Below are 18,723 nucleotides of genomic sequence, written 5' to 3'. Positions count from 1 at the left end.
GCTGCCAACTCTCACGCTTTGAGCGTGAGAGTCACGCATTTCAGCCAATTCTCACGCTGATGACAGAATTATCACGCTGTCTTCAGTCCCTGCACAGTTTGTCTCTTTTGCGCCACATCACAGTGAGTCTGTGCAGTCTGTGGAAGCGCGTCAGTTGGCGGCTGTGAGTGACGTCGCATCTCTTCTCTTCTCTTCTTTCTTGGATGGATGTGCAGCCGCTGACAACATGAAGGAGCCAGAGATGGAACTAACCAGGTGAATCAGTTGTAAAACATGGGGGGACCACAATGAGGCCAAACATCTAGGACAGGGTTCGGCAACCTACGGCACACGGGCCGAATCCGGCCCGTAACCTGAGAAAACGCGTTTTTTTTCCAATTCGTTTTCGCGGGGTCGGGGCAGGCGAGCCGACCTGACAACTGCAGCCAGTCCCTGGAACGCAAGCTGATCTGGGAACGGCAGCCAGTCCCTGGGCAAGCAGAATGCCAACTTGATCATTATGGACAAATTGGGCCAGCCATGTACATGTTGTATAACTCTGACTCTGTACAGATCTGAATGGGCTTAGAATGACCATTTAAGCAAAATTGCCCTCACTTTCCCCATTTTGATTCTTGAGATTAATATCCCTTTGCTCTGTTAGCAGCGTTAAAGTACTTATGAGGTAGAGTCAGGAAAGGGAACATGTTATTATTTTTAGTTTAGTTAATTTGACAGTTGATTTTTTGTTGACTCCCATAATTTCTGAAATGGTCTTAAAGTAACTTAACTGTTATAAAGCAGTAATAAGTGATTTTTGTCCAAACAATTGGAACTTGCATAAAATGTTTGCATTATTAGCAGGGCTGCCAACTCTAACTCATTGAGCGTGAGACTCACGCATTTCACAAAATTCTCACGCTCTCACACTGATCACAAAATTATATAATGAGAATAGGACCTGTTTTGCTTAACAAATAGTGTAGGAAGGAATTGCAGATGCTGGTTTAAACCGAAGATAGACACTAAAAACTAGAAAAATTCAGCAGGACAGGCAGCATCTCTGGAGAGAAAGAATGGGTGATGTTTTGAGTCGAGACCTTCAGCCTGAAAAGGTTGAAAACCAGCCATAAAACACAATACTGTGCTATTGTACAGTAATTTGAGCATTGGCATGGACTACTTTATTGCATTTATGTCCAACCGTTATGAAGGGTGGGGGGACATTACTGAACATATTGGGCAGAGACATAAATAGTTATCCTCATTTGCAATAGTCATCAATTCAAATTAATCTTCTGAATATAGGGTGCATGAGGTGTTGTATTACAAAATGATTGCAGATGCTTGTTTGAGATATTAATAAGCAATGTTACATGTCTGTGAAGGCATTATTAAGTTAATTATTAAATTCCTGTGATCTGTAACCATTTGAAGGTTTGTGGTATGATAAAGCTCTTGTTCACTAATGGATAACCACATGAGTTCCATCTACATTAGTGGAAGCCTAACAGTTAAATCCACTCTTACCTCAAGTCGATTCCACCAGTGTAGATGAAAGTACTGTAGCCTCTTCAATTCTATTGCCATTTTCACAAAATGTTATAAAATGTTCTCTTGACAAGAATGCTCTAAATCGCTTGCTTTGTATGTATGATTCTGGCAGGTATGTCTGCTAGGATCCAGTACGTCAGAAGCTCAATTATATTATTACTTGTTAAGCCATGTTAGGAGATTTCTGAAACTTTGTCCCAATTTTGGGAGTTGGTAATTTTAATGACTGCTGCAAATGAAATTTAATAGCTTGGATTTTGCTGTTATGAGTTAGTTTGGAAGGATCTTTGCTCTCCAAAGAGATTGATGCTATCAAGTTGGCAAGCAGCCAATTGTTTTAAAAAGCTCTCATGGACTGGAAACCAGGAGGAAAGTCCTCAACCTATACTTACATTTTACAGGGTACACAATAAAATTTGATACAATTTGATGAATTTGATAATTTGATTAAGGTAGATGAAATTTTGCAATTCAACTCTATATATACAGGTATATATATCATAAAGGTCAATGGGATCCCTGCTGAAGAAACCTGCCAATCAATGTAAAATTGCTGACATTTCCTTCAGTGATTGCCTGGTTCAGTGCTCCCACGCAAGTATGAGCAAATACATCAGTTTTGAACTTCTGATCAACTGACCACCACTAACTCCTTATGTTGTCCAGCAATGGCTCATTAGGTGTTCAGTGGGGGCGCTGCAAGCCGGCGCCCAGTCAGCAGCGTGTCCGTTTTTTTCTACTTTTTTGTTTTTTTAGTATGTTTTAATGTATGCTTTTAATGTCTCTCTGTGTGTCTTGTGTGGGGGGTGGTGTGGGGGGGTTAGGGGGAATCCGCTTCGGTCGCCTCCTCCACGGAGAGGTGACTTTTTCCATGTGGCATCCCCCGTGGCCTAACAGCAAGGATCGGGCGGCCTTTCCAAGACACGCGCCCGGGGCTTCAGCGGCGGGCGCAGGGTGGACTCTCGGCGTGGAGCGGGTGAGCCCTCGCTGGGGCTCGCCGGAGGGGAGCACTCCGTTTCGCTGGCCCGCGGCAACCTGAAGCCGCGGTCTGCAGAGTTTCAGCTGGCGCGGCGTCTGCATTGCAGCCCGGGATCCCTCGTGGGGGACCCGGGGGGAAGAAGAAGCTCCGAATGCCGGCCTGCGGCCAACTTCTACCGCAGGCGCCGTGGCGACTTACCATCAGGAGCGGGGTCCCTCGCCAGCGATCCCTGGAGAGGAGCTCCAGACCGCCGGCCCTGCAGTCTGCGGTGCTTCTGGCTGCGGCGCGAACTTGAAATCTACGACCGCCGGCCTGCGGCCTACACCAACCTGAAGCCGCGGTCTCCGGGGGGGAGGAGCCGATTCTGGAATTACCTTGACTTTTACCTTGTCCTTTTACCATCTGGACGCCCGCAGCAACGGCAGCGGAAGGTTGAGGTCCCGACCACGGGGGAAAATGGAGGAGGGCTGGCCAATTTTTGTGCCTTCCACCACAGTGATGAATGCTGTGGTGGATGTTTGTGTTACATTTTTATCGTGTATTGTGTGTTCTTTCTCATTGTACCGCTGCTGACAAATTCATTTCACTTGCACTTTATGTGCAATGTGACGAATAGAACCATATTGTATTGTACTGAATCCTGTGGTATACGGCCAACTACATTGGATGCACCAATATTAATTGCTATATCATTCAGTTAGATATAGCTCATAGGGTTAACAGAAGCAAGGGATATGGGGCAAAAGCAGGAACAGTGTGCTGATTCTGGATGATCAACCATGATCATATTGAATGGGGGTGCTAGCTTGAAGGGCCGAATGGCCTACTCCTGCTCCTATTTTCTGTTTCTATTTGAAAGGAGAGAAAAAGCTACATGAGGTTACATTTCAACTAATCTTGCTTTTGATTAAATGATTTAATTCAAATGAACTGGATTGTTTTTGCATTTACTTATCATTTCAAGTGTACTTTATTTAAATACCTGGTAAAATGTTAATGTGTTTAAAACAATAGACAATAGTTGCAGGAGGAGGCCATTAGGCCCTTCGAGCCAGCACCGCCATTTAATGTGATCATGGCTGATCATCCCCAATCAGTACCCCGTTCCTGCCTTCTCCCCATATCCCCTGACTCCGCTATTTTTAAGAGCCCTATCTAGCTCTCTCTTGAAAGCATCCAGAGAACCTGCCTACACCGCCCTCTGAGGCAGAGAATTCCACAGACATCCTCTCCGCCCTCTCTCTATCCCCCCTCTCTCTCTGACACCTCTTTCTCCCCCACCTCTCTATCTCTCTCCCCCTCCATCTGATCTGAAGCACAGGGCTGCCAACATTGGGTGAGAGTTGAGAGTGAGAAATTGCGAGGGAGCTTTCACATTTTTCAGCTTGAAATTGTGCAATCTGGTGCGTACTGTAGCAAGTCTTTTAGCCTACACTTGAATGCAACATTTATGCTTTAAATTGGATTAGGTATGTATAAGTTTAGGCTAAATTACATTCTTAATTACATTCCACGGTAGAGCCAGGCTCTGATCAACAGGTGCAGTACATGAATGCCTATATTCAAGTATGGAAATCAGATTATTTTTCAGATTATAATATTTTATAATCATAAACGTTTTAATAGGATTGATTTTAACTACTTTGAATGTATGTGAATGTCAGACATTCATGCTCTTCGATAGGAGTAGGTGTGGCTTAGCTTGCCAGGGAGTGGATTCCTGTCTGGAAGATTTTGTGGTGCTCAGGGCCTCACTGATCAGATCGGAGCAAGTTTCCTCATGGAAGTAGGCACTGAGGGAACCCCTCATTGGAAAGGTAGGGTTAGCTAGTAGGTGTATCTCCAAACTAAACTAAACAATAATAATGGAGTACCCCATTAAAGATTCCCTTGGACCTTATGAAATAATGTGTAACATTCTCAGAATAATTTATTTTCAGAGTATTTTTTAAAAACTAAGTTAAATCAAGTGATTTCTATGAATCCAGTGAAAAAGTTTTGTAGTGAAAGGCTGAAACACTGGCAGCAACATCCAGAAATCCTGTCATTTTCAAGGCATAATGATGACAAACATAATATTGCATCATTATCCCTTCTAAATACTTTTTAAATTGTATTTATTAAGTATCTAAGAAATACAAATTATGTTATGTGGATCTAATTTTATGTAACCATGCCAGTAAAACTCCAATATTCTGATTATTCATAACTCCTGGATCACTACATATTCCAAAATAATAAATCAGGGTCAACTGCAAGCAGGAGTGAAGTCAGATCCGTGGATCTGGATTGCAATTGGCAGTGTAGTCAGAGCCATGGTTCTGGAGTGTAAGTGGGAGTTTAGTCAAAGCCACGGGTCTAAAGTGTATGTGGGAGTGTAGTCAAAGCCACGTGTCTGGGGTGCATCCGGGGCTAAACGGTACACTGTAGCTGGAGCTTGGGAATTGGTCTGGAACACCAAGGCTCAGGAACGGATAGATTTGTGGCCAAAACCAGGATCCAGAATGCTTGTATATTTTCCAGTCTCTTTAAACTCAGTTGATTACTGGAAAATGTATTATGCTATTGTGTAACATGTTTTAAAAAATAAAATGAAAGTGTATTTGGTATTAATAGGAGTAACATCCAATAATTCAGAAAATCAACCAGGGTGCCAATTCATCAGAGTTTTAATCTGAGATTTTGGAAGATTCCCCTCAGCAGCATAATGGTTGAATGCTGATCTATCTGTTTCTTCACATCTTTGTGTGATGTAGGGAACAAATTAAGAAACCAGACTAAAACAGTTTATATCTCATTATTTTGGATTCAGTGGTGTTATTAAATTAATGGGACTCTTATGTAATCTAAATAATTTTACATTCTCTCAAATATATTGTTTACATTAAGTAATTTACTATTTTAAAGGACATATCGATGCGAGTGCACATTAAATTGACTTGTTTGCAACATTATTTATTGTAAAATCAACCCATGTAGACTCTCGACTGAAACATCACCCATTCCTTCTTTCCAGAGATGCTGCCTGTCCCGCTGACTTACTCCAGTATTTTATGTCTATCTTTGATTTAATCCAGCATCTGCAGTTCTTCCCTACACATAGATAATTAATTAATTTATTAATCTGTACATAATTTTTGATCGCTTTATTAGTTTGCATTATGCTGGTTGAAAACAAACAATAATTAATCTCATTCGCTGAAGAATAAGAAAATAATATATCAACCAAAATATGTTTTTTAACGTCTGCCAATAGACAATAGACTATAGGTGCAGGAGTAGGCCATTCAGCCCTTCAAGCCAGCACCACCATTCACTGTGATCATGGCTGATCATCCACAATCAGTATCCCGTCCCTGCCTTCTCCCCATATCCCTTGACTCCGCTTTCTTTAAGAACTCTATCTAACTCTCTCTTGAAAGCATCCAGAGAATTGGCCTCCACTGCCATTCGGAGAAGTTTAAAAACTACCTGAGTCCAAGGTCTCTGTGGTAGGTGAGAGGAATTGCATAGAATCATAGGATTTTGTAACATTCAGTCCATTGCTTCTGTACTGCAAACTTCACCAAATGTATGCATTTCAAAAATTGATCCATTTACTCAAATGGGTGTCGTGTTATTTAGATATTATAAGGACAGCTTTTAAGTGCAAAAAAGAGCAACAGCACTGATGTTACAAACTATTTTTAACTTTGATATAAGAGATATATTTCCAAATATTGTTTCCATTGTATCATCACTCTTGGTTATTCCTAGCAGTCTTATCGACTAGGTTATTAATGGTTACCGTTACTTACTTACTTACCGGTTCATATTTATTTTGTTACAAAAGCAAATGTGCACCATGTAATGAGTTAATGCAATTATTTTTCGAAATAATTTGTTATTTTTCAAATTGACATAATTTTGGATCTTTTTTGTCAACAGTTGGCATGTAGTCCAAATTATCTGCACGCAAATCAAATAATATTAGGATGTTGTCTATACTATTGAGACTGGGACTATCCTAATGTTTAAGAAACTATTAGACAGGTACATGGATGGGACAGGTTTGGAGGGATATGGACCAAAGGCAGGCAGGTGGGACAAGTGTAGCTGAAACATGCTGGCCGGGGTGGACAAGTTGGGCCGAAGGGCCTGTTTCCTCACTGTATCACTCTATGACTATGACTAGAAAAGACTGCGAGTTTTGACTAAGCTTTTTGCAAATTAGGTTTCGATCGCATGCATTACCGAAAGAAGGGTCTCGACCCGAAACCGTGACCCATTCCTTCTATCCAGAGATGCTGTCTGTCCCGCTGAGTTACTCCAGCATTTTGTGTATATCTGCATTACACAGTTTCTGCGCAAGGCTCAAATGATGTGCTACAACTTTGACAGGACTTTGGCTTACAATGGAAAATTCAGTCATTTACATGATCGGGATAGATTAACCCACATGCAAATAATATGTTTCAGTTAATTGAAGTTTTGTATATGATTTATTATTAAATACAATAGACAAACACTCCTTGGTGTCTTTCATCGTGCATTTTACCGCAATGCCAAATTGTTCCAGTCTCCAATGCATGTAAAATGCCCCCTGGCACGGTTCCAGGAACAGGATGAATGTTTGTTTCTCAACGACCAACGATGGATCAGATGATCGGGTCCTTATCGTGGTGGCTAATGGACACAAACTGGTCGGGGCACTTTCTACAACAGACACTTCATAAGGAAATACACAGGGTCTTCGCTTCGAACCGTTAACTTTGTTTTTCTTTATACTGCCCAGAGTTTCCAACACTTACTGGTTATATTTACAAAATAAATATGCCATTGACCTGACACAGTGCTTCCGAGCAGCCCGAGTTCGTAAAAGCCGTCAAATAAATGAAAGCGTGTAGAAAAGGCAACTGTAGATGTGTAGGAAAGAACTGCAGATCTGGTTTAATCCGAAGATAGACACAAAATGCTGGAGTAACAGCGGGACAGGCAGCATTCCTGGAGGGAAGGAATGGGTGCCTTCTTCAGACACAAATAAATGCAAGGTACACAAAAAAGCTGGAGAAACTCAAGCGCTTTTGATTGCAACATGCGCCTTAATTTAGTTCAACAAAGAAACTGACAAGTTACTAAACGTTGCCTATTTCCTTCGCTCCATAGATGCTGCTGCACCCGCTGAGTTTCTCCAGCTTTTTTGTGTACCTTCGATTTTCCAGCATCTGCAGTTCCTTCTTAAACACAAATAAATGCAAGTAGTCCCTTGGTAATGGCTGGAGTGGAGGGTTGCAAACGTTGCTGGTGTCTGAGGAATTCTCGATGCTGAGCAGGTTATGAGCGCTTTACACGGACCTGCCGCGGGACTGCAGTGAATGCGGGAACAGGTAGATTGTGTTCACTCCGCGTTACCCGCAGCCGTGAAGCGCCATCAATCAACACATGCGGACAGCAGGAGGCGGGACGGGCAAACACGCCGCCAGTCCAATCCCATTGAGACCCGCAACTCGCTCGACACCTGAAACACTGCAACGCGACTGGATTGTGTGTGTGTGTGTGTGAGAGAGAGAGAAAGGAAAACAAAAATACCTCCGCAGAACCCGTTTGACCGCCGCGCCGAGCGGAGACGCTGGCTGTTCGGGTTTCGCCGCACGTTGGCCCAACTAGAAAGTCCAGTTGGACCGACCGTGGAGTGAGATTGAGATTGTGCGAGAGGGGTGGGGGGGGGGGGGGGGGAGGAAGACAAGAAGATGACACAAGAACACGACAAGTAAGTGTGAACTCACTCGTTCTGCTGCAGATCGCGAGGTTCACCTTGTGTGGACCCGGGGGTTTGGGTGAGGTGATTGTGAGGTCTATTTATTTCAATGCCCTTCCCTTGCCCTGGCTGTGTGGATGGGTGGTCGCAGCTCTAAAGGGGGGGGCGGGTGTGTGAGATCTTGCATCGGGCGAGATAGAGAGTGAGGGAATGCATGCAGTGCAGGCACCTGTCAGCCCGCCCGCGACACCTGCTCCGAGCCCCGATCCACCTTCTGCAGAGATGAAGATCGCCTACATGTTCATGCAGGAGCAGCAGAATTAGGCCGTTCGGCCCATCAAGTCTACTCCGCCGATAGACACAAAAAGCTGGAGTAACTCAGCGGGACGGGTAGCAATCTCTGGAAGAAGGATCTCGACGTGAAACGTCACCCATTCCTTGTCTCCAGAGACGCCGCCCGTCCCGCTGAGTTACTCCTGCTTTTTTTTGTGTCTATCTTTGGTTTAAACCAACATCTGCAGTTCCTTCTTACACAAGTCTACTCCGCCATTCAATCATGCCTGATCTATCTTTCCCTCTCAACCCTATTCTCTTGCCTTCTCCCCATAACCCTTGACACATTGATACAACCGGGGGTTCGACTTTACAGATTATACAGTGGGTAGTGGTACGGGTTACCCGCCGATCTTGCTGACCCAGTCAGTGCTGGGAATCGCGCTAACCTGCTCCCCAATGTTTTAACGCCGACTTTCCCCACGATAAACCCGGGGCCACCTCCAGCCTCGCCCCAGAATGGTAGTCAATTTCCGACCATAACGACGTTGATGCTGTTTAAAGGACTGATTTGCGCGGCCGGCTGCGGTTTTTGTTTGCTGTTTATTCTGTGCAAGTTCGCCTTGGGTGGGCTAGGCTAGGGGGTCGGGATAGAGGTGAGAGGTGATCAGTGCTGGTGGGCGGTTAAAGAGCCCGCTCACCAGGTGTAGCATCGGGCAGGGGGAGCGGGGCAGGGGGTCGGCATTAGGCTCAGGATCAAACCACGAAACCCAGTTCGGTTTAATTAAAAGGGGGAAAAGAAGTCAGGTAACATTGGATGGGGAAAAAAACCCAGTTGGGATTGGTGGCGGGGGCGTAGGGCGAGGGAAAGAGGCGACAGTGAACTCGTCCAGTGGGACAGGCAGCTACTTTACACCACCGGTTACCACAACAGGAAAAGGGGGGTTGTTTAATGTTCATGTTAATTGCCCCATCTCCATTTCACCCCGTTTTAACGCTCGGCGCAAGCAATTGTAGGATTCAAATGTGGGAATGGGATGTTTAATCGTTTGCCCCCCAGTTGCTAGTTTGAACAAGGAGACTTGAAGGATACAGAGTGGAGACATTTGGCAGTGGTGAAACTCTACACCTGTGAGGCGTTGGCCGTCATCTTTAAAATCCCTGAGTCAGGAGAACAATCGGCCGACAGGTGCTTAGCAATAAACACTTTGCTTCCAGGGAGTGGGAGAGGGGATTGAGGATGCATCAACCTGCCGTGGTTTGACCTTGTTTTGATCGCTGATCTGATGGCCCTGTGTGACGCTTTGTTTGCTTTCCCGTGAAGAATGTCAACCGCAGGCAACGTTGCACTGACATTAATAAGATCTGCAACATGATGCGTCAAATGTCCGCCAAAGACACCATTATGCTGTGGCGTCAGTCTCAAGTATTATTTTACTCTAACTTCCCGATTATTATTGGCTGCCTCTGACGTCCCAACTCTTAATTAAACCTGCAAAAATCTTCCTTATCCATCCTTTATCTCCGCCTTTTACCTTCGCGGTGGACACTCTTAAGCGGGCAATTGCACAGGTTTGCGTGAAGCGTCATTCGTGGTTGAGACGCTGGTAATAACATGAGATTAAAATCTAGCAACAAGATTTTCATTGGGTTTTGACAAAGGCTCTGCAGTGAAAAACACCGACCAGGTTGTCTGTAACTGAAAGATATCCGCCTTGAATTTCAGGCATAAGGTTTTGAGGAGAGTTGAAATCTTGCACTGGTTTTGAAATTGGACTGTATAAATATAATACGAGAAAATATATAACATCGGAAAACATGAGGTTTTCTGCGTGGCAGCGACATGTAAACATAGATAGATGCTCAATATATTCTGCTGTAACTTCGGAAAGATGGTGGCAATTAACCAAAGGAAAGCAGCAGAAGTAAACACCATGCAAAAGGGCCTGTCCCACTTACGCAACCTTTACAGGCGACTGCAGGCACCTGTCATAGGTCGCCGAAATTTTCAAAGTTGAAAATTCAGCGGCGACCAGAAAGACACCACGACTCTTTGGAGACTTCTCACGACCATACAGGCTGTCTCCTATGGTCATGAGTGGACACCCGCGACATGTCGCCAGGGGTCGCCTGTATGGTCGTGAGAGGTCTCCTATGGTCGTGAGAGGTCGCCAAAGAATCGTAGCGTCTTTCTGGTCGCTGCTGAATTTTCAACATGTTGAAAATTTTGGCGACCTATGACAGGTTCCGGCAGTCGCCATAAAGGTCGCGTAAGTGGGACAGGCGCTTAAATGTCCTATTTCTGTCCCGTCACTCCTACTCTGATTTCTGGGGACAATGGGTTTAATTTAGCTTTATTTTTTAGCTATAAGATCAAAAGACATTAGCCAAATATTGGGAGATTGGTTTACACAAAACGCTGGAGTAACTCAGCGGGTGAGTCAGCATCTCTGGAGAGAAGGAATGGGCGACGTTTCGGGTCGAGACACTTCTTGAGACTCCGTTTCGGGTCAAGACCCTTCTTCAGACAGTTCTTTTCTACATATTTGGTAGGTTGGTTGCAATCTATACACTACTTCTAAATTAATTGATGAACTTTGAATCATTCACACTAAATAATTAAATTTAATTGCAATATTCCCAGAACATTTATAACTAGTACTTATGTGGTTCCTGCTAATCATCATTTCATCAGAATTTTAGAACACTTGCGTGCAGAGCTCATAAAGACTGGCCAATAATTGCCATCATTTCCCACTCAATCCATTCCCTCCCCAGGCACTTTCCCTGGCAAATGAAGGAGCTGGAATACCTGTTCCTACACCTCCCTCTCACTTGCATCCAAGGACCCTAACAGCCCTTCCAAGTGAGTCAGAAATGTATGTGCACCTTTTTCAACCTCATCTCCTGCAATCAGTTCCCCATGATGTGGCCTCCTGTACATTGGCGACACCAAGCGTAGACTAGGTAACTGTATCGCCAAACACTTGCACTTGGTTTATCAAGGCCTGCTGGATATCCCGTGTGTAACCATTGTAATTCCTATTCCCACACCGATCTTTCAGTCCTTGTAAACGTCCATTGCCAAAGTGAGGTCACACACAAATTGGAAGAACTACACCTCTTATTTTGTTAGCCCTTGCTGTCTCCTCCCCTTCCTCAGCCCTCGGGCTGTCTCCTCCCATCCCTCAGCCCCCGGGCTCCTCCTCCTCCTTTTTCCTTCCTTCCCCCCGCCACCCCCTATCAGTCTGAAGAAGGGTTTCGGCCCGAAACGTTGCCTATTTCCTTCGCTCCATAGATTTTTGTGTACCTTCGATTTTCCAGCATCTGCAGTTCCTTCTTGAAACCTCTTATTCCTTACAGGGTAGCTTAGAACCCAATGGCATGAACATTGATTTCTCCATTTGCAAGTAATACCTCCATCCTCTCTTTTTCTCCTGCCCCAACCTCCTTCCAAGTGCTCACACATTTCTTCCACCACCACCCAGCAATCTCCTCTATTGCTCTCCCCCCACCCCCCCCCCCCCCCCCCCCCCCCACCCCCACCCCCATGTACACTTCCACACATCTTCCTACCTCCAGCTTTACATTTCACACCTCTGTCTCATTCCTTATCTGATATCCTTTTGCCTCCTCACCTCTCACTTTTGTCACTAACGTCACCCTTCTGCCAATCACATCCTCCTCATCTGCTTCCACTATCACATGCCAGGCTTTGCATCATTCCCATCTCTCATTTACAACTTTCTCCTCCCTCCTACTCCCATCAATCAGTAAAAGGGTCCCTACCCAAAACATTGTCTGTCATTCCCTCCACAGATGCTGACTTCCTCCACCAGAAAGTTAGTTTCTTTTGCTGTCTTACTAATGCAGTCACAGTTTTTAACTAGATTCAATAATAATTGAAATAGAGCAAGTTTGTTATATGCTTCATTGCACTAAAAGCAATGAATTTCATTGCACTATAAACACACAAAATCAGATAAGTCGAACCATTACTTCAGTGACCACTATTATCATGTATACCTGCTGATGGAGGTCCCCTATGCAAAGTTTGTTCTTTCCATAATTTCAGCCATGAACTACAGTGTTTAGTTAGTAAAATTAAAACTGTCTGCTTATATTGAAACCTCATATTTCTCTGTGATTCCTCTCAATTAGGCTAGGAGGGTTCAGCACCAGGGGTGTATTGTAGATATTGGAACAGAAGTTGAAGAAGTTAGGTTGGAGAATCTATGAAATAAAAAATATTCATAATAGGAGATATCCACACTCACCAAATAAAGTGGCAAGGAGGGAAAGTGAAAATGGGAAGCCGCAGTGACATTTTACAGGTGCAAACCTTCTTTCTGGTGCAAACTGAAAACTCCTAGCAAGGTAATGGCTTCAAGATTTAATAATAGAAATTGATGTAATTAATTGAGAATAGAGTTGGCAAAAAAACATTTGTGGTTATATTTCGGCAAGTGAAAAGATTAAAAAAATTAGACTAGATGAATGCCATCTCTCGGGGAAATGTTTCAATAGACAATAGGAGCAGGAGTCGGCCATTCGCCCCTTCGTGCCAGCACCGCCATTCAATGTGATCATGGCTGATCAACCACAATCAGTACCCCATTCCTGCCTTCTCCCCATATCCCCTGACTCCGCTATCTTTAAGAGCCCTATCTAGCTCTTGAAAGTATTCAGAGAACCAGCCTCCACTGCCCTCTGAGGCAGAGAATTCCAGACTCACAACTCTCTCTGTGAAAAAGTGTTTCCTCATCTCCGTCCAAAATGGCTTACCCCTTATTCTTAAACTGTGGCCCCTGGTTCTGAACTCCCCCAACATCGGGAACATGTTTCCTGCCTCTAGCGTGTCCAAATCTTTAATAATCTTATATGTTTCAATAAGATACCCTCTCATCCTTCTAAATTCTAGAGTATGCAAGCCCAGCCGCTCCATTCTCCCAGCATATGACAGTCCCGCCATCCTGGGAATTAACCTTGTGAACCTAGGCTGCACTCCCTCAATAGCAAGAACGTCCTTCCTCAAATTTGGAGACCAAACCTGCACACAATACTCCAGGTGGGGTCTCATAAGGGCCCTGTACAACTGCAGAAGGACCTCTTTGCTCCTATACTCAAATCCTCTTGTTATGAAGGCCAACATGCCATTCACTTTTTTCACTGCCTGCTATACCTGCATGCTTACTTTCATTGACTGATGAACAAGGACCCCCAGATCCCGTTGTACTTCCCCTTTTCCCAACTTGACACCATTTAGATAATAATCTGCCTTCCTGTTTTTGCTACCAAAGTGGATAACTTCACATTTATCCACATTAAATTTCATCTGCCCACTCCCCCAACCTGTCCAAGTCACCCTGCATTCTCATAGCATCCTCCTCACAGTTCACGCTGCCACCCAGCTTTGTGTCATCTGCAAATTTGCTACTGTTACTTTGAATCCCTTCATCTAAATCATTGATGTATATTGTAAATAGCTGCGGTCCCAGCACCGAGCCTTGCGGTACCACACTAGTCACTGCCGGCCATTTCCAGGGTAGCATTATCAAATGTGACCATTACTGAACCTTATGTTGCACTAAACATTGTATCAACCACTAGTGAGCGGTCCTGAGCTACTATGTATTTCATTGGAGACCCTCGGACTGTTTTTAATTGACTTTATCTTGCACTCAACGTTATTCCTTTTATCATGTATCTGTAAACTGTGGACGGCTCTATGGTAAACATGTATATTCTTCTCTCTGACTGGATAACATACAACAAAAAAAAGCTTTTCACTGTACCTCGGTACATTTGACAATAATAAACGAAACAAAAACGAATTAATTGGCATTACTTACAAGATATGCTTAAGTCAGAAAAACAGTACTCAGCTCTAAAATGGGAACCAACTTGTGAAGATTGCAACTCCAAGGATCAACAAAGATGCAATATAGGGCAAAGGTGTATGCAAGTCATATAAGGAATAAAATTAATATGATCTTGGTAAAGTAATGCAAAAGACAATTAGAGGAAGTTTGAAACCAAAATGTATGGATCTAAAATGGGGATAGCCCACAGATCAAGACAAACATCTGCAGGCTAATATATATTAAAAAAACGTGGCTTCACCTTTTCACCTAAATATTTGTCTAGATCATTTTGGTCAAAGGCAAAGTGCCAGAGCTTGAAGGAAATGAGCCCTAGTACTGTGTAGTATCTCTGTGACTGGACACTTGATTATCTGTGGTTTTTCTGTTATTAGTTGCCATTGGGATTCCTGCTATTGGCTGAGCTGCCAATATAAGGTCATAAGTGATAGAAGTAGAATTAGGCCATTCGGCCCATCAAGCCTACTCCGCCATTCAATCATGGCTGATCTATCTCTCTCTCCTAACCCCATTCTCCTGTCTTCTCCCCGTAACCTCTGACACCTGTACTAATCAAAATTATGTCTATCTCTGTCTTAAAAATATCCACTGATGGCCTCCACAGCCTTCTAGTGGCAAAGAATTCCACAAATTCATCACCCTCTGACTAAAGACATTTCTCCTAATCTCCTTCCTAAAAGAACATCCTTTAATTCTGAGGTTATGACCTCTAGTCCTAGACTCTCCCTCTAGTAGAAACATCCTCTCCACATGCATTCTATCCAAGCCTTTCACTATTCTGTATGTTTCAATGAGGTCCCCCCTCATTCTTCTAAACTCCAGTGAGTACAGGCCCAGTGCCGACATACACTCATCATAGGTTACGTCTGAAGAAGGGTCTCGACCCGAAACGTCACCTATTCCTTCGCTCCATAGATGGTGCCTCACCCGCTTAGTTTCTCCAGCATTTTTGTCTACTTTCATTGGTTAACTTACTCATTGCAGGGATTATTCTTGTAAACCACCTCTGGACCCTCTCTAGAGCCAGCACATCCTTCCTCAGATATGTTGTCCAAAATTGCTCTCAATATTCCAAATGCGGCCTTGTAGAGCCTCAGCGTTACATCCTTTTTTTTGTATACAAGTCCTCTTGAAATAAATGCTATAATTGAGTTTGCTTTCTTTGCTACTGATTCGACTTGCAGATTAACTTTTTGGGAATCCTGCACCAGCACTCTCAAGTCCCTTTGCACGTCTGATTTCTGGTATCTCTCGCTATTGAGAAAATACTCTACACCTTTATTCCTACTACCAAAATGCATGACTCCACATTTTGCTGCACTATATTCCACCTTCCATATTGAAGAATTCTGTCAGTACATTTCAGCTAATACTTTAAAAGTAATCAACATAATAGCATTAACATGAAGAAGATTATGATAGCTAAATTATCAAAGGAAACTGAAACCATTTAAAATATAAATAGAAAAATTACTTTTTTTGTTGGTTTATTCCTTTTAACTCATCACTTTAAAAGTCAGGTACAGAAGGAGTAAACAATTAAATTAATCACACGTTAATGAGATGTGAACAGCTGATTGAATAGGTGAAAATACCCCCAGTTTACTCACTGCTCTAAGTGGTATCATGTAATTAGTCTCTATTCAGATGCAAAATGGCTGTCATTATTTGTTAGGTGTGGTTGCTCATCTGAATAGGGATTGTTTGTAGAAGAATATAAGAATACAATCATCAGGAATACAGTATAATATATTCAGAATCTGGTTGATCCCAAGTGGGGAAAGAGAAGAGTTCAATTAGCAAATCAAAATTTCCAATCTCCCTAGTGATACCATCAATTCTCTCTCCCCCGATTCACAACCCCACCCCACCCCACCCACCCCCCACTCCCTGTTCAGTAGTCTGAAGCTGCTTTCTTGCGGACAGAAACAGCAGCAGATGCTGGAATCTTGAGCAAAATGCAAAGTGCTGGAGAAACGCGCGAGGCCAGGCAGCATCTTGGAAGGGAATATGACCCTTCTTCAGTCTGACCCAAAACATTGCCTGTCCATTCCATCCCCAGACTTTCTCACAAGATGTTTTGGCTCATTCTTGATTAAAAAGGGTGTCTGGGGTTATGGGGAGAATGCAGGAGAATGGGGTTGAAAGGAAAAATAGGCCAGCCATGATTGAATCCTATAACCTATGAACTTATTCCAATATTGCCACCAAGACCCATTTTCTGTGCAGGATATGCAAAACCTAACTTGTTACCAACCGTGCAATACATGAAACACTACCCAGCATGAGCAGCAATATGTTTTGTGATCTCTCTAACACTGGGTGGACCAAATGTGAGCTTCCAGTTTAAAAACAATACTCAAAGGAGATAAGGGAGATCTCTGTAGAACATGGATAGGTGATATTGTAGGTTAGGGCCCTTCTTCAGACTGATTGTAGTAGGGGGAGAAAGCTGGAAAAAAGATGGGGGCAGCAAGTGGGCAGGAGAACAGCATGGATCACAGAGGAGGAGCAGTGAGAGAGGGCCTAACAGAACCCACATTGGAGAGAGGAAAACACAGTGGAGCAGCAGTGAGAGGGGGGTCTAACGGAGAGTCAGAGGAGCTTCCGGTTACAGCCACTTTAATTATCCATTTTGTTTCCAGTCTGACTTTTCACAATTGTCACAAATGCAATTCTGGAAGAGCACCATATTGTCTGACTAATTACAGTTAGAGCTTTCATGAGCTTGACGTACAGGAGGCTGAGGGGAGATCTTATAGAGTTTTATCATTGTTTGAAGCAAAGAGGTAGGGTGAACGCACAGAGCCTTTTTTCCCCCAACCAGAATAGGGGAATAAAGAACTAGATGGCATAGTTTAAAGTAAGAGGGAAAAGATTTGGTAGGATTCTGAGGAGCAACCTTTACATATAGAAGGTGGTGGGCATTGGGAATCAGCTGCCAGAGGAAGTAGTTCAGGCAAGCACAATAACAATTTTTAAATACATTTGGGCAGGAACATGGATGAGAAAGGTTTAGAGGGATACGGGCCAGCGTGAACAAGTGGGACTAGCTTAGATGGGGCATCTAGGTCAACTAAGCAAGTTGGGCCAGAGGACCTGCTTCCATGCTGTTCGACGGTATAAGCAAAACACATACCGCGGGAGAAACTCAGCAGACCAGGCAGTAAGTGGGCCTACTCCTGCACCTAATTTCTATGTTTCTATGTTTCTATGTATCTGTGGAGGGAAATGGGAAGGAGAATGTTTCAGGGAGACCCAAGGAACAGCAGATGCAGGAATCATGAACAAAGCACAAAATAATGGAGTAACTCAGCAGGTCAGGCGGTATCAGTCTGAAGATGGGTCCCGATCACAAATGTTGCCCGTTCATTCCCTCCATAGATGTTGCCTGACGCGCTGAGTTTCTCCAGCACTTTGTATTAGACCAAATTTCAGGTTGAGACTCTTCTTCAGACTTGTCCATTTAGTCCATAGATGCTGCCTGATCTGCTGAGTTCCTCTAGAGAAAAGACTTTGCCTTCCATCACAGTGGGTTCACTGTGATGGATGTTTCTGTAAATTGAATTGTGTGTATGTCTGTAGGAAATTGTCTTTGTTTGTATGGCTGTGGAAACGGAGTTTCGTTTGAGCCTCACTGAGGTTCAAATGACATGTGATAAATATTGTATATTGTATTGTAGCATGTTGTTTTTGTTTGAGATTCCAGCATTTGCAGGCTCTTGTGTCTGCAGCCTTCATGACTTGGTGCTTAGCTTCTGCAATTTCAGATAATGAACATTTCCAACATGTCCTGCTCTGATTTCAGATTTACAGTATTTCTCATTAGCTGTTTCCAATAATGCTTCTCCCATTTCCATCTCTTTTAACTTCGAGACTGATCGTTTATATTTATGTCATTACTGATGCATTCCACAATCTTTATTTTTGTCGTTTAATCCCTCAACCCTGTTACCAACCTTTTGCTTTAGTATCCCATTCTCTTCTTCTGCTCTAAAACTTTAAAACTTATTTTTCCCGAACATTTGCCTTTTGTGATGACAGGATCATTAACCAAAAAAGTTAACCCAAAATTTTCTAACTCTATTCAATATTTCCAGCATTCTCTGTGTTTGTTTAAATCTAAGGGTGGTTCTGACAGTGGCTATTATTACTTTCACAGGCTGCTATTTTTTATAATTTCTCCACATGCTGCTTTGTTCCACTAGTGGGTGAATCTTGAAAATTAAAGGCCATTAATATATGAGTGCCACTAATTGACCAAAAAAGGGACTTACATTGAGTGATTGAAACAGATAGCATTGATACATTTCAGGGAA

At 43.4% G+C, this 18,723-nt stretch overlaps 1 protein-coding gene across 2 annotated transcripts in view; it reads left to right on the top strand.

The window, feature by feature from the left end:
* The first annotated feature begins 8,002 nt into the window (after positions 1–8,002).
* Positions 8,003–18,723, top strand: part of grhl1 (grainyhead like transcription factor 1) — an 85,493-nt gene continuing 74,772 nt past the window's right edge. Inside the window, exon 1 of one of the 2 annotated variants that reach the window (XM_033021608.1) lies at positions 8,003–8,261. In XM_033021608.1, coding sequence (XP_032877499.1) covers positions 8,242–8,261 — 20 coding nt within the window. In that variant the 5' untranslated portion in view covers positions 8,003–8,241. The remainder of the gene's footprint in view (positions 8,262–18,723) is intronic. The other variant, XM_033021607.1, reaches the window with a different exon arrangement.

The sequence above is a fragment of the Amblyraja radiata genome, chromosome 5 (assembly GCF_010909765.2).
Source record: "Amblyraja radiata isolate CabotCenter1 chromosome 5, sAmbRad1.1.pri, whole genome shotgun sequence".
Taxonomy (NCBI): Eukaryota; Metazoa; Chordata; class Chondrichthyes; order Rajiformes; family Rajidae; genus Amblyraja; species Amblyraja radiata.
This window is presented reverse-complemented; position numbering and strand designations above follow the sequence as displayed.